Source organism: Aphidius gifuensis, linkage group LG5, assembly GCF_014905175.1.
Source record: "Aphidius gifuensis isolate YNYX2018 linkage group LG5, ASM1490517v1, whole genome shotgun sequence".
Classification (NCBI taxonomy): Eukaryota; Metazoa; Arthropoda; class Insecta; order Hymenoptera; family Braconidae; genus Aphidius; species Aphidius gifuensis.
Window position 1 is genome coordinate 17,339,488 of NC_057792.1, and position 15,187 is coordinate 17,354,674.

General features: G+C 22.0%; 1 protein-coding gene across 1 annotated transcript; it reads left to right on the forward strand.

Annotated features, from left to right (window-relative positions):
• Window positions 1–1,539: 1,539 nt before the first annotated feature.
• Window positions 1,540–12,891, forward strand: LOC122856513 (putative uncharacterized protein DDB_G0291812; the record flags this gene model as incomplete). Its single annotated transcript, XM_044158189.1, has 4 exons — window positions 1,540–1,777; window positions 7,791–7,894; window positions 11,653–12,297; window positions 12,430–12,891. Coding segments are annotated over 4 exons (1,449 nt in total), but the record flags the coding sequence as incomplete, so codon positions are not given.
• Between the last annotated feature and the right edge of the window lie 2,296 nt (window positions 12,892–15,187).

A 15,187-nucleotide genomic window follows, 5' to 3' on the forward strand; every position in this document is an offset into this window, starting at 1 on the left:
TCAGGTGCAAGCCATAAAAGTGGAATTGCCAAAGGTAACAAGCAGCATGATCAGCCTACATCATTCATCACTATATCAATATATATTTTAATTTTTTTCAATTTTCTTTTATCTCAAAATAACGAAAAAAAAAAAAACAAATTAATAAATTAAATAAATTAAAATTACATGCGTAATTTTGTACTTTATATATACAAGTTTTTTTATTTTTCGTTAAATTAAATATCGCATCAATAAATATAAAAGAAAAATTGAAAAATTCAATCAACTTTTATAAAACATTGGATAGTTAAAAGTTAAAAGTTTAAAAAAAAATAAAAAGTGTGTGCATATGTGTGTTTAAAAAAATTACAAAGTTCAATGACTTTGATTGACTTATTTTGATAATTATTAAAATAATCTGATCATCAAAATTAAATATATTTGTGTGTGTTAATAATTGTGTTAATGAATTAATTTTTTTTTTTCATCAATTATATATTGTGAAAATATAAAATAAAAACAAATAATAATAATAACAAGTTAAATGAGACGAGATGAAAAAGTACGTGAGGCTCGGTTGCATACGAGCCAACAGTATTTGTTGCATTTTATATCGCCTCACAGCTACTTACAAGCGATCAGTAATAATGTCTTATCTGACCAATACAATAAACTCATCAATTTATACTGGTGATCCAAAGTGTATTAAATACATTATAAATTTTGAAATTATTAAATACAAATAAAGTGTGTGTGTTTATTTAAATTATATAAAAAAAAAATTTTTTTTAAAATAACAGTTAACAAAAATAATAAAAGTGTGTGGATGAGAGCGTCATGCCCGGTGAGATCGACACGGGCGGGCCAAGGGTGCTGCATCATAATTCAGACTGGCCAATATCGATCTATCAAAAATGCAACAACTTGATAAAATATAATACCCAAAATTATATTATAAATCATAAAATTTATAATCATAATATAATATCACGTAAAAAACAAAAAAAACATAAATTTAAATGTAAAAAATTAATTTTATTATTTAAAACATATTATAATAATTATAATAAAAATAAAAATGAAAATATTTATAGTCAATATATATCAAAATATACAAGTAAAAAGGTTGATGAACTTGACATATCAAACAATCACCTCGAACTTGACTATCGTGACGATACAAATCATACACACTGTGATTTCTATCTTCAATTTAGATTTATTCAATCAAAATTATTATTTCAAAAAAATCAAAATAGAAGTAATTGTCTTGCTATTGATTTACAAAAAAATACTTCAAATAATACATTAATACTAAGTGACATTAATAAAAATAAAAATAATATAAATAATAATAATAATATTAATAATAATAATAAAGCAAGCAGACCAAATAATTACGCGTGGTTAGTGAGTCAAAGTGATAAAAGTTCAAAGTGTAAATTAAATTGTGAAAATATAATAAAAAATGAAAAAAAAAAAAAAAATTTTTTTTTAAATAATAATAATAAAAATTATTCATATATATATTTATTATTATTATTTATAATAATATTATTTGGTAATACAAAAACAATAAATAAAACAAATATTAAAATTATTAGTATTGGTACATTATTAAATATTGTTAATGGAGCACCAGCTGATTATGATGCAGCAATACGTGCTGAAAGATCAGCAAATTTATCACATATTACTGGACCATCTAAGAAAATTCAAATATTTATTAAGAATAGATTTCTTCAAATATTTCCAGATGGTACTGTTAATGGTTCCAGTGATCCGTCAAATTATAGTGAGTACAATTTTCGTTTTTTTTTTTATTTTTTATTTATTTTAATTTGTGAGAGTATGTGATGATGATGATGATAATGATGTTGATGTTGATGATGAAATACCTGTTTCCGTAGACACAAACTTATCGCGTTACGCATGTCTTTTAGAAACGTCGAATTTAACGATGGACAATGATTGGAACGTAAGTGGGCGATCTGATCCAAAAATACGCCAAGTCAATTAGGAACCTTCCAATTACCAGGCGCATCGATTTATTTATTTTTTTTCTTTTAAATTTTAACTGCAGATGCATTAAATTATAAAAATATAATTTTTTTTTTAAATATAAATTATAAAATGTAATTTTGATAATAAATTAATCATAAAGAAAAAAAAAAAATTAATAAAAAGCTCGATTATGTTTTTTAATAATAAATAAATTGATAATTATTATTTATTATATTAATTATATAAATAATTAAATTTCATAAATACAATTTTATTTTTTTTTTTTTGATGTATTTTGATTGAAATTTGAATGATCACTTTGGAAACTTACCAACAATTTCAAACGAAAAAAAAAAAAAAACAAAACATTAGCCAAAAAGAAAATTAAAGAGTAGGTCAAAAAGTACCACAACAACTGGCTGTTTGAAATTAAAATAATAAATTTAAAAAAAAAAAACCACAGACACTTTAGTGTGAATTATTATCGAAAAAAAAAAAAAAATATTCAATAAATTTTTATAAATCATTTACCGTTAAACAATCGCACGGTTGTATATCTAAGTAATAATTTTTTTTTTATTTTTAATATTAAAATATTTGGTTTGACGATTCCCATATCATAATTTGTAAAAAAAAAAATTTATGTATCTTTATTTTAGATAAAATAAAATGATTTGATATTAAAAAAAAAAAGCTTTATATATTCATGTATTCAAAATATTTAAAAATATTTTTTCGTTCTATTTATTAATGTGTTTAATTTTTTTTTACAACTTATAATAAATAAAATGCAGTAGTATAAATAAGAAACAAAAATTTATCTATGAAATTACAAGAAGAATTTATAGTTACTAAATTCTGCATATGTATTTTTCATGACCATATTACGCTAGAATAAAATAATTAATAATTCGGTTAAATCGGTTATATATTTTGCATATTTTTTTTGAAAATTTAATTGTGTTTTTCAATGCTTGAGTGGCCAAATAATGATGATATAAGCAAACAAGTGTCTGATGAAAATATTAACACCAATACAACTATATCACACACCTCAAGATTGTAAATTTTGAGTTTCACATTTACGGTTAAATACATATTTCATGTATTTTATCAATCAAGAATTAAAAAACACATGAAATATTATATAAATTAAATGCAAAAAAACAATTTAAAAAAAAAATAATAACCGAGGTACGTAAAGTAAAATATACCGACAAACTATATTCTAACGAAACGGTTATGAAAAATACCAATTCACAGAGACCTATAAATTTTTTTTGATTTCTTACAGATAAATTTTGCCGCGCGTGGATGAGATAATCTGACCGATGAAGGATATGGGGACCGACGCGCAGGATGAATCCTGAGTGCTGGTCACAAGGAATTGCCGTTTCTCAATACATGCATGTAATTTATGCTGAAATATTTTGACCTTATTTATATAAAATATTTTTTTTAAATAAATAAATAAATTACACGGTTAATCAACAATCGAAAAATTGATAATTTTAATTTTTAAAATTTCTAAATTATTTATACTATATAAGAACATAGTTTAGGAAAATTTTTTTAAATAAAATTTTTTTTTTATCATAAAGTTTAGTGAATAGCTATTTATACAGCTTGATTTTTTTTTATTGAAAATAATCTTTTAAATATATAGAATACAATTCCTGGTATATAAATCAAATTTTTTTTTTTTAATTATTTTTCAACTCATCGTCTCACGATAATTGATCCGAATCACGTGCAGAAATATCAACGGTTATTATTCGCCAACCAAAAAAAAAAAGAAAAAAAAAAAAAACTATTTGCCATTATAATAATTATTATCAAACAAAATATTGGTCTCAATATCAATTTGAATCAATAAAAAATCCATTAAATTAAGAAATTAAATAAATTGTTGATCAAAAATAATGTGCTCTATTAATTCATAGAAACAATGTGATGAATTATTGATTAATTTTTATTTCATACACGCATTCTCTACTTGACAATATAATAAATTTAAAAAAAAAACATTAATAGCCAATAATTAATATTTATTATAAAATTTTATACTTGCAATTTTATAAAATTCATTAAACTATAATATTCGCGATTATTATAATTAATATTACGCATGAACATCAACACTGATAAAATTCCTCAACACAAATTAGACAATGAAATTTATATAAAAATATTTTTTTCAACATAAAATTGCAACAAGTTTTTATGTATAAAACTATTAATTAATTTGATACAAGGTTGTGTGGTCTTAGTTTTTTTTTTTTTTTCTTTTTTTATAATTAAATTTGTTTAAAAGTCAGAATAGATGCTCGTCAAGTTTTTAGTAAGCCACATTTTCTGATTCTCATCCTAATGAATGAACAAATATTTATCAACTTGGTAGTATTTGTTTTACACTAACGAACCATCATATGTAATGAAAAGAAAAAAAATAAAAAAAAAAAACTTTTAAAGCGTGCAAAGTGATAAAAAATTCTATATAAATTATAATTATAATAACTAATTAGATATATTAAATTAATTAAATTCTATTTAAACGTTTTTAGTTTGTTTTATTTTAAATGAAAATATGCTAAGTATTTGTTGAGAATAATAATTGTGGGTCTATGTGTTGACATTGATATTGCGAATTAGTATATAACTATTTAGCAGTTTGATAATGTCAAGTTTTGCGGCTGATGAACTGGAATTAAATGATGTGTACAGTTGTTTATGAAGGCCATCATATTTTATTTCCGCGTATTTCACATTATAAATTAAAACTCAAATAAAATCATATAATGAATAATTTTTTTTTTTTTTATTTCAAATAAAAACAATGACAGTAAAAAATTATTAAATTAATTTTATTTAATTTTTTTTCGAATATATTTATAAATTTAAATAAAAAAAAAATATTTATTTATATATTTTTTGTATATATAAAAGATTATAAAATATATATAAATGTTTGAAATAAATAAAAATTTCTAAAATGAAATTCCAGTGGTGTGTTTTTAAAATGTTTTTTTTTTTTTTCAAATATATTTTTCATTTTGTCTAGGACATTATAAATATATACCTTACTTAAGTTTATATGTTTAGTCTATTTTGTATAGATTTTACCATAATGTGTTCTTAGTAAAAATAAAAACAAAAAATTATATTTTAAAAAAAAAAAAGTTTTTATCGTCTTCATTATTCTCTTGTTTCTCAAGCTATTTGAACTGTTGATCAGTTATCGATAACACCGATCGTCCCTACAACATCAATTTAACTTGGTTTGTATATGCCAACTGTAAAAGCCCTATAGACCTTGTTTTTTTAAAAAAAAAGATTAATGTTCCGAGATTTATAAAGATTATGTTTATTTTTATTTTTTTTTCCTTTTTTTTTCATATAATAAAATAAAATATTTTAAATGTTCGATTCCTAGCGCCTTGAAATAATATTCTATGATCTTATTTTATTTTTTTTTTTCATTTATTTTATATCTCTTTTGTTTTACATTATAGATACCGACTATAATATACCCACGCAAGCATTTCAATTTACATACTTCCGATATACCTTTATTTTTATTTTTATTTTTTTTTTGAATTTTTATTTCATTCTCGCGCCAGGCGCACGCTACATTTCTGTATCAACCACTCGCATTTTATGTATATATCTTTGCTTGGAATGCATTAAATCCAGACCATAAAAAAAAAAAATGAATGAATAAAATGCATCAAAATAAATATATAGCAATTTTATTTAAAATAATAAAATCAATTTATGGATATTTAACTAATTATTGATTTAATTGTGACCGATATTTATTTTATTTTTTTTATATTTATTTCATTTATTCTATTTATTCACGAAATGAGTCAATGAGTAATTTGTGAGACCTAATGAATACAGTATAAATTCATTGCAATAATCAGATATTTTATATTCCATCCTTGTCGTTTAAATATTTTTTTTTTGTTTTTGATTGTTTCTTTCTTTTTTTTTATATGCACATTTTCTAGTGGTGCCCGGTTAACTCATTTAAATAATGTCTCTCGTGGAATTTTTTTGCAGTTGAATTTCACGACCCCCTGGACATATATTTCTTGTATATTTTTGTATTCATCGTCTCTTAAACTAAACTTTTAAACATCTTATTTTGCTTTATCGATTTTATTTATTTTTTTTTCATTTATTTATTTGATATTCTTTTTTTCCTTTTTCATGCGAATATTGTGCCTCCTGTAGATATATACTACCAAGTATAAGGATGCATAGGAATTGACAAATCACTAATAAAAAAAAAAAAAAGTATAATAAAAAAAATTTTATATTCAAAAGTTCATGTATGCGTATAATGTTTTTATTATGACAACAACGTTATTGTCGCCCAGTAAAAGTACAAGGGCTAATAAATTATAATAAAATGAAAAAAAAATATTCAAATATAAATAAATTTTTTTAAATGTTTGCAAATCAGTGTCGCATATATAAAAATATTCATGTATCCAACTATGATGTATGATGTTTATTTGCAAGCCTAATTGTGTGTGGAAGAAGAAAAAATAAAATTAAAAAAAAAAAAGGGGAAATGTATATTTTAGTTGATAGAAATTGTTGTTAAATAATAAAATGCATGTAGAGATTCGTGAAGTAGCTAATTTAGAATATATGATAGAGAGGGACACTTTCGTTTGGGGTGTACAATGAAATGTATATTCGTCTGTGTCAGTGGGATTCAAAATGCACTGAAAATGTGTCATGTCAACAGCCTAATGCTCAACATTGCATGTGTATATATATATATTAAATTGCCGCGTCTTTCTTTTTGATGTCTATATGCGTCAGGTAATCCATTGTACAAAGATAATGGTCCTTGTTTAAAGCTCTTTAAATATATCTACCACTTTCACCACTGTGCTCTATTGATTTTTATTTTATTCATAGCTTTTTTTTTCCACTTAAAAATTGATATTAAACTTGAAAGATTATCTTGTAATACTCCATAATCTTATACATTTTATATACAGTAAACCTTTTAAATGGAAAATGAAAAAGATAAAAAAAATTCTAATAGAAGCTCTTGTTCGTTCAATCACTTCCGTAAAAATAAGTATACTTGAAAAAAATTTTGTCTGGTTTATTTAGACAAAAAAAAAAAAACCATACAGTTATATAACTGTTGCATAATAAAATTTTATCATTATTAGTAAAATATTTGTCTGTAATTTTTGAATAATGCAAAAAATATATTTTTTTTTTCAATTAAATAGTCAAAAGAATATTGTGAATGAAAATTTTATAAATATATCTATTTTTTTTTGGGTTAAATTTAGTTGTATAAAGAAGGGAGGATTAATTTTAAATTAATTAATACATTTTTTGTAAAATAAAATGACAAATATATATATGAATAAAGACTGCGGATTTTAAGATTAGTTTTGCTTGCGACAAAACGGACAAGACAATGACCACAGTTCTATTTTAGTTGTGTGGCACATAAGAGTAGTAGTATACGGAAAGAGAGATGAGCCCATGGTGATATAACATTGCAGGGTCAGTAGCCTTCGCATGGCACTACTCCCGGTTTACACTAATTTAAGGAGCTTTATAAATTTTAAATGACAAATATTTAACAATCATTCATCGAGTCTTAAAAGCTTTAAAAAAAAAAATCATACATCAAAAATATTTGCCGAAAGAAAAACAGATTTTTAAAAATTAAACACGTGTAAAAATAATGGCAAATAAAATTTTTATAAATATATATTAATTGTCATTTTGAATGATTTATTTTAATTTTTTAATTACAGCAATTATTCAAAGGACATCAGTTTCAATTGGTCAACTTAAAATACAGGGTGTCGCAACTTGTCTATATCTTTGTATGGATGCTTGTGGTTTAGTATACGGTTCAGTGAGTATAAATTTAATTTAATAATATAATTTTAATGGTTTTATAATATATATACTATTTATATATGATTTGTCTCGTCGACACAAGTCCAAGTCAATATACACTGCACACGTGTCATCCTCAAAAACATATTAACCCACACATTATATTTTTTATCAAAATGAAAAATATGTATATAATATATATTTTAATAATATATTCTTGGAGAAACTGAAGAAGCATTATATATATTAGAAGACCGCACACACAAATGCCTCAAGGCATAACAAAAAATTATTATTATATTTATGTTTAAATAACACAAAAACACATGGATATCATTCTTGACTGATCAGTGTACTTTTATTGTATCTTGAGACCCAATCTCACGCATCATAGTCCTTTTTTTTTTTTTTTTTTTTAATAATATTTTTATGGATCTCGTTGCTGATTAAATATAAATATCAATAAATATTACATTCCAATGGGCAATGGTTTATATTACATTTTATGTGTATTCTCATGGCTTTAATAAAAAAATAAAAAAAATATTTGTGAAAGCAAAACCTAGTTGAAGTTGCTCCATCATACGCAGCCTCGAAATAAATTATCACAGGCTAAATCTCATTCACCTGTATGTGTCTGATATTTTGTCTACAAGAAAACTATTTTTTTTTTATTTACTTTTTTTTTTTTTTTTAAACATTTGACAATTCAATTTGATGTAGTACTATTTTTTTTTTTATTTTTTTTTTTCACTATTTGAAATCAGTGTGCTACATAAATATATTTTATATTTTTTAATATTTATTTTATTTATATATTAACAACATTTTATATACTAATTGAATATATTCACGCTTATTTTAAAGGTAATAAAAAAAAATATATACGCTAATCCCATTTCTACGAAAAACGTGTTAGATATGAGAATTTAGTGATGAATATTGCCGGGAATTTTTGCATTTCACCCAATAATTTAAAACACGCGTGTAAAAATTTCGAAATAATTGAAAAAAAAAAAAAAATTTCAACATAAATATAAATTTGTCAAAGAAAAAGGAAATTTCAAAAATTTAGTGAGAATTTTTTTAAAACTAACAACTTGATTGGTATATTAATTATAAAAAAATAAGAAAAAAAAAAAAAAAAACTGTATATGAGTTCGCGTGAGATACACATGATTAAATGTATATTTATTATCTGATTTTAAAATTTTATTCTTAAACTATTCAAAACGTATGCTTGTTAAATTCAATAGAATTTCCGGTCTCTTTATTGCTTCTGATCGTTTTCTTTTACATCGCACCGACACGTAACACCTTTGTCCTCGACTTTTTAATTTTGTGATTATATTTCTCTCACGCATTTTCATATCAACAAATGACATTACATCTAATTAAAATATATATTTATAATAATCATAATAATTTAGACAAGCTTGTAATGTAAATTTAGTATAATCTTGTCAAGAAAAAAAAGGGGGATAAAAAGGGGGTTGAAATAGCAACTTCAATTATAACGAAAAAATAAAAACATTATAACTCATCGGATTAGAAGGATACAACGTATATACTAATGCCGACAAAACTTTCAACTTTTTTTTTTTTATTTATTTTATATTTTAAAATACAACGTTAACTTGAAATTTTTTAACTGCTAAAATTTTAAAATTAAATTTAAATAGGCAAAATAATGTTCGCAGAAAACATGAATATAAGAAATTTAAAATTCATCAATCCAACAATTAAAACGTAAATATTGTTTCCACTATCTATATAATGTTATTTATTTATTTATTTTTTAAATATAAATAAATGTAAATTTCTTTTTTTTTTTTTTTTTTTTTTTCAAAAATGAGCTTACTTTAAACATATATAAAAAAAAATTCAAAGTTTTACCGGAATAAGATATGTGGAATGTTTAAAACAATTTTTATTTTTTTTGAATATGAATAAAGATTTAAAGTTCTTACGGGATCTTCAGACTTGGCAATTGCGTTATAAAAAAAATTACTGAAATTATATTAAGTAGCATGAGACTTTAAAACTAACACAACATATTTAAACATCGTTGCCACACTTCTTACAATTTGTCACGTAGGCAAACTGGATGTACCATTTTCACACTTTCTTTTAATCAATATACATTACTGCAATTTTTATATTAAATACATATATCAACCCACACAAATACATGTATATGTAATTATGTATATCAGCTTTTTTTTTTTGCTTTTTTTTTATCAAGTTTAATTTATGATTAATATACAATTTAATTACCCCCAACTTGGAATTTTACCATCGACACAAAAATACTCAATAAATTTTAATAGCTTCCCAGTGATAATAAATTGTAGCAAGTTACTTGTTGACATTGCCATTAATAGGTTATCATTTATTTTGAGATTAATATTTTCTGCAACTTATAAATAGTTTGAGATAAATATTGCAATTTTATTTTTTTCTCTTTAATTTTATGCTTAAATATTTATTGTGATTTATTCAATCGATTGATTGCCATCAGCTTCACTTTTTGATGATGCACAACTTCAAATATACCGCGTAAATTTAAAAAATTGGAAAAAAAAAAAAAAACAAACTGAAAATTGCAGTGCCCACAAGGCAAACCACACAACCTCGTAAAATCTTCAATACACATTATAAATATTTCCAAATAACAAGCAGTAAATAAATAAATAATTGAGTATTTTTAATAATTTTTTAACGGGTTATTGACTTGCTGGATAGAGTCAGTTAAATTATACGATTTAACTAATAATTATATACTAAAAACAAAAAATAAAATCACCAGCATAAAAAGAAAAAAAACTTTTTATTTTTCATGAATGATAATGATATGAAATTGATTTATATAATATGAAAAATGATTTATTTAAAAAAGGTCAAATGAATCTTCATTTCAGAAGCACAAAAAAATTAAGGAAAAAAAAAAAAAAAAAATTATAATAACTTATAAATGAACCCAAGTAATCTGTCAAATGCGTGTCAAAAATTACTCAAGTGAAAGTAATAAATTAAATGAAATTACATATAGCAAGTATATATACAAACAAAAAAATTTGGCATATTATTTATTTGCGAGTAGACAGCTTGTATGTATATATAAATTTATTTGTATATGTTCACAAGCATCACTTGACTCAATTGACCCACAGTAAACATACCACTTTCATATAAAAAAAAAAAAAAAAAAAAAAAGTCATAATCTCATCTACCTTAATATCTTTCATCTTGATATGAAAATAAAAAAATCTAATTTCATGAATTTTTCAAATAACTTTAAATAAAATACAAGACATATTTATTATAAATTAATTAAAAAATAATATTCAATAATACTGATTACATCTTATTTAATTAAAATAAAAAAATATACATATTAAATTATGACGTTTTTTAGAGGTAAAAAAATAAAAAGGGAAAAAAAAAAATTGATAGATGTCATATTGCGGTTTAAAAGTGTCAGCTCACGTCAGTTGACCTCACTTGTATATATTTTTAAAACATTCGAATAAATACTTGTCACACAATTGTCATTAATATGACAAGTTGAATGACTAAATTTTTATTTAAATTTATTGCATGACTGTTTGTATAAAAATAATCAAGGGATCTTGTGGATCAAGGGACTAATAAAGTCACTGCGAATTATTTGAAATTGCGTATTTTTATTATTGATTAAATTTATTCATAAAGTAACTTGATGATTTTTTTTTCCCCAAAATAATTGCATTATTTATTTTTCATTTGTTTCAGCGAGAATATACAGATGAATGTGTATTCAACGAAATGCTTGAACAAAGTAGATACAATACATATAGCTCAGTAAGATGGTCAACACCACGTAAAACCTATTATTTAGGTTTAAATCGTAATGGACAACCACGTAAAGTACAATATCGTGGTAATAATTGGGATAAACTTGCTGAATATGCACGAGTATTACCAATAACAGTACCAAAAGAACGTATTGTTGCTATTGAAAAAATAAGTACATGTCCAAAACATAATATTCGTCATCATCATAATAAATCACATGGACATCATCAAAATCATAATCAATCATCGCCAATAATATTGCCAAATGATAAAGATGACAAGGATAAATTTAAATGTAAAAAAAATGATAAAAGAAAAAAACGTAAAAGACGATGTAAAATTGATGATAAACCAAAATTTGATTGTAATATATCAATTAAAAATCATGAAAATAAAATTAAGACTGATGATAAAATTGAATTACAATCAAAAAGATCATGTCAAGATGCAGCAAGTGATGAATTTTGTCGTCAACAAATACTTGATGCATCAACAAAAAAACGTAAATCACGAAAAGACACTGATAATAATAATAAAAAAAAAAATAACAATAATAATAATAATAATCATAAAAATAAAAAATTAAAAAATAAAGCTAAATTAAATGATCAAGATTTATCAATAAATAATAATAATAATAATAAATCAATTGATAATATTTCATTATTATCAAGTAGTTTTAATAATAGTTTTAATAAAAATAATAATAAATTGATTGATAATATTTCACCACTATCAAGTAGTTTTAATAATGATAATAATAATAAATCATTAATTGAAAAAAAAAATATAAAAATTGATGAACAATATAGTGCATTATTAGAAGATTCAACAATCGATAGTATAACTGTTAAAACAGAAACAACTGATTCAACTTTATCATCATCATCATCATCATCAAAATTATTAAATCCTTCATTGGATATATCATTGACAATTGACTCTTCAGTTGAGGTCAGTGATGAAGATTCAAATTCGCATGAAGAAGATACAATTATAACAAATGATTATGGTATACCAATGACAACAATGGATACAACACCACCAGAAAGAACTGAAGATTATACTAAAGCAACAACACAATCAATATTACAATTTTTAAATATAAATAAACAATTAAATGATGATACGATAATTAAAAAATTAAATGATCCAATTGGTCAATTTGCTATGTAAAAAATAAATAAATTATAATTCATTTTAAATTAAAAAAAATATATTATTATTACTTTATATATTATTTAAAAAATATATATATTCAACAAGATAAATATAAATCATGTGCCTATTACTCTCATTATTTTTTTTTAATTAAAAAAAATAATTATAATAATTAATTAATTACCCCTAGTATTTTTTTTTGTTTCTTTTTTAATATTAAGTAGTGACAAAAAAATTTAATACATCATATACATTTATGATATATATTTTTGATATTTTCAAAGGGGTTTAATTAAAAAAAAAATCAAATAATAATAATGCAATAATGTAAACAATAATTAAAGTCATTTATGATTTTTTTTTTTTATGATAAAATATTGTAAACAAGACATCAACTCAATGAAAAAAAAAAAAGAATTTAATTTATTTAAAAACTTTGAATGTTTATTATTAATGTAAAAAAAAAATAATGTTTTTTTGAATTAAAATATAATTATGTCATTGCCAGAAACCGTGTACCGAGAGTCAGTATTAATACTGGTTGACATTAAAATGAGGCACTTAAAATATTTATCATCATATCGATATATATGTAAATAAAATAAAATTTAATAGTCAATGATGAAATAATAATTGAACATAATAATTATGAATGTTTGTGTGTGGATGATTATTATTAATATATATATGAAAGATAGTGGAAATGCAATAATATAATAAAAAACGAATGAAGTGTTTTTTTTTTTTTTAAATGTATTTGTGAATTGTTGAGCTGTAAAAAAGTTGTATAATTTAAAGCTCAAAAATTCTGTACTGCCATTCTTGATACTGTATATTTAATCTCATAGACTGATGAAATATTAAAAAAAGAAAAGAAGATAACAAAAAAAATTTAGTAAGAAATAAAAAATAATTACGAAAAGAAAAAAAAAACTATTAATGTTAAGCCCAAGTATTTAAATAGAGCGTGAAGAAGTTTTACGAGTTAAAGTATATAAAAATTGTATTCTTGAAAATTTTAATTTTTCTTTTTTTTTTGAAAAAAATATAAATCAAAAGCCCACAAGTGTATTAAACATCTCAAATACCTTGTGATAATTAAAGAAAAAAAATGTTTTTTTTTATTACTCAAAAGATTCAATGGTAATATTTATTATTGACAAAAAAAATTATGAAAAATACTAAAACATTTATTGAATATACAAAAGAAAAATCTTTTTTAAAATTAAAAAAAATAATAAAAAAAAAACTTTTTTTACATAATTTTTCTTGTATTCTTCGAATGATTCAGTATTTTTCAGAAAAAAAAATGTAAAATTATCTCTGTATTAGTAATTATAAAATTAAAAACAAAAAAAAATTGTAAAAGTGGGCTCAAAAAATCATTTTCATAAATCATGATAAATTGATAATAATAATTATCATCACAATATAATTTTAATAGAAAAAAAAATAAATAAAAAAATTAATTATCAAATAGAAAAAAAAAAAAAAAAAAAATCATATTTATTTGTCTACTGAATTTCCTTTCCTTCTAAAAAAAAATATTAATTTAATTTTATTATATATATATAAAATAATCTTTGTTACGTCTGTCATCGAGAAGAAAAATTCAAAAAAAAAAAAAAAAAAGAAATTTCCTGTGCACATGTGCACAATCCAATCATTATCAACTGAAAAAGGAAATATACTTATAGTTCAAGACCATGCTAAACACTTGGAATGCCTTTAGTTGCACTATCTCATATATATATTTAAACAAACGATGCCGCAGCGCTTTTTTTTTTAAATCATCAATGATCGAATGATCGAGTTGATAGACCATCATACATCATGTCATCAGTTAAAGAATTTTTAAACTAGGTAATTTCCCGTATTTCATACTCAGTTTACTTCAAATTACTTCAACACAAATGTCAATGAACAAACTTGAATTTATTTTTATTATCATTTATAAAATAAGTCTCAATTTGATACAACTTCAAAATACTTCATCTTTTTTCTGTCTTGTCTAAAAAATATTCTTGGAATTTTAATCATCATTATAACTGCGGTGAGTATATACATTTTTTTTTTTTTTTTTTAAATAAATATTTATATAGTTTTCATTTATCTAATAAATATAAAAAAAATTAAATAAATATTTTCTTTTAATTAATTTATAAATATATATTTATTTATTTATTTAATTTTATTAATTTATTTGATTTTTATGAAGCTCAAATCTTAGAAACTTCAGTATATTTCGATGATAAATTTATAAGGTCACAGCGCATTTTCATTTTGTCTATAGTATTTTTAAAAAATTGAT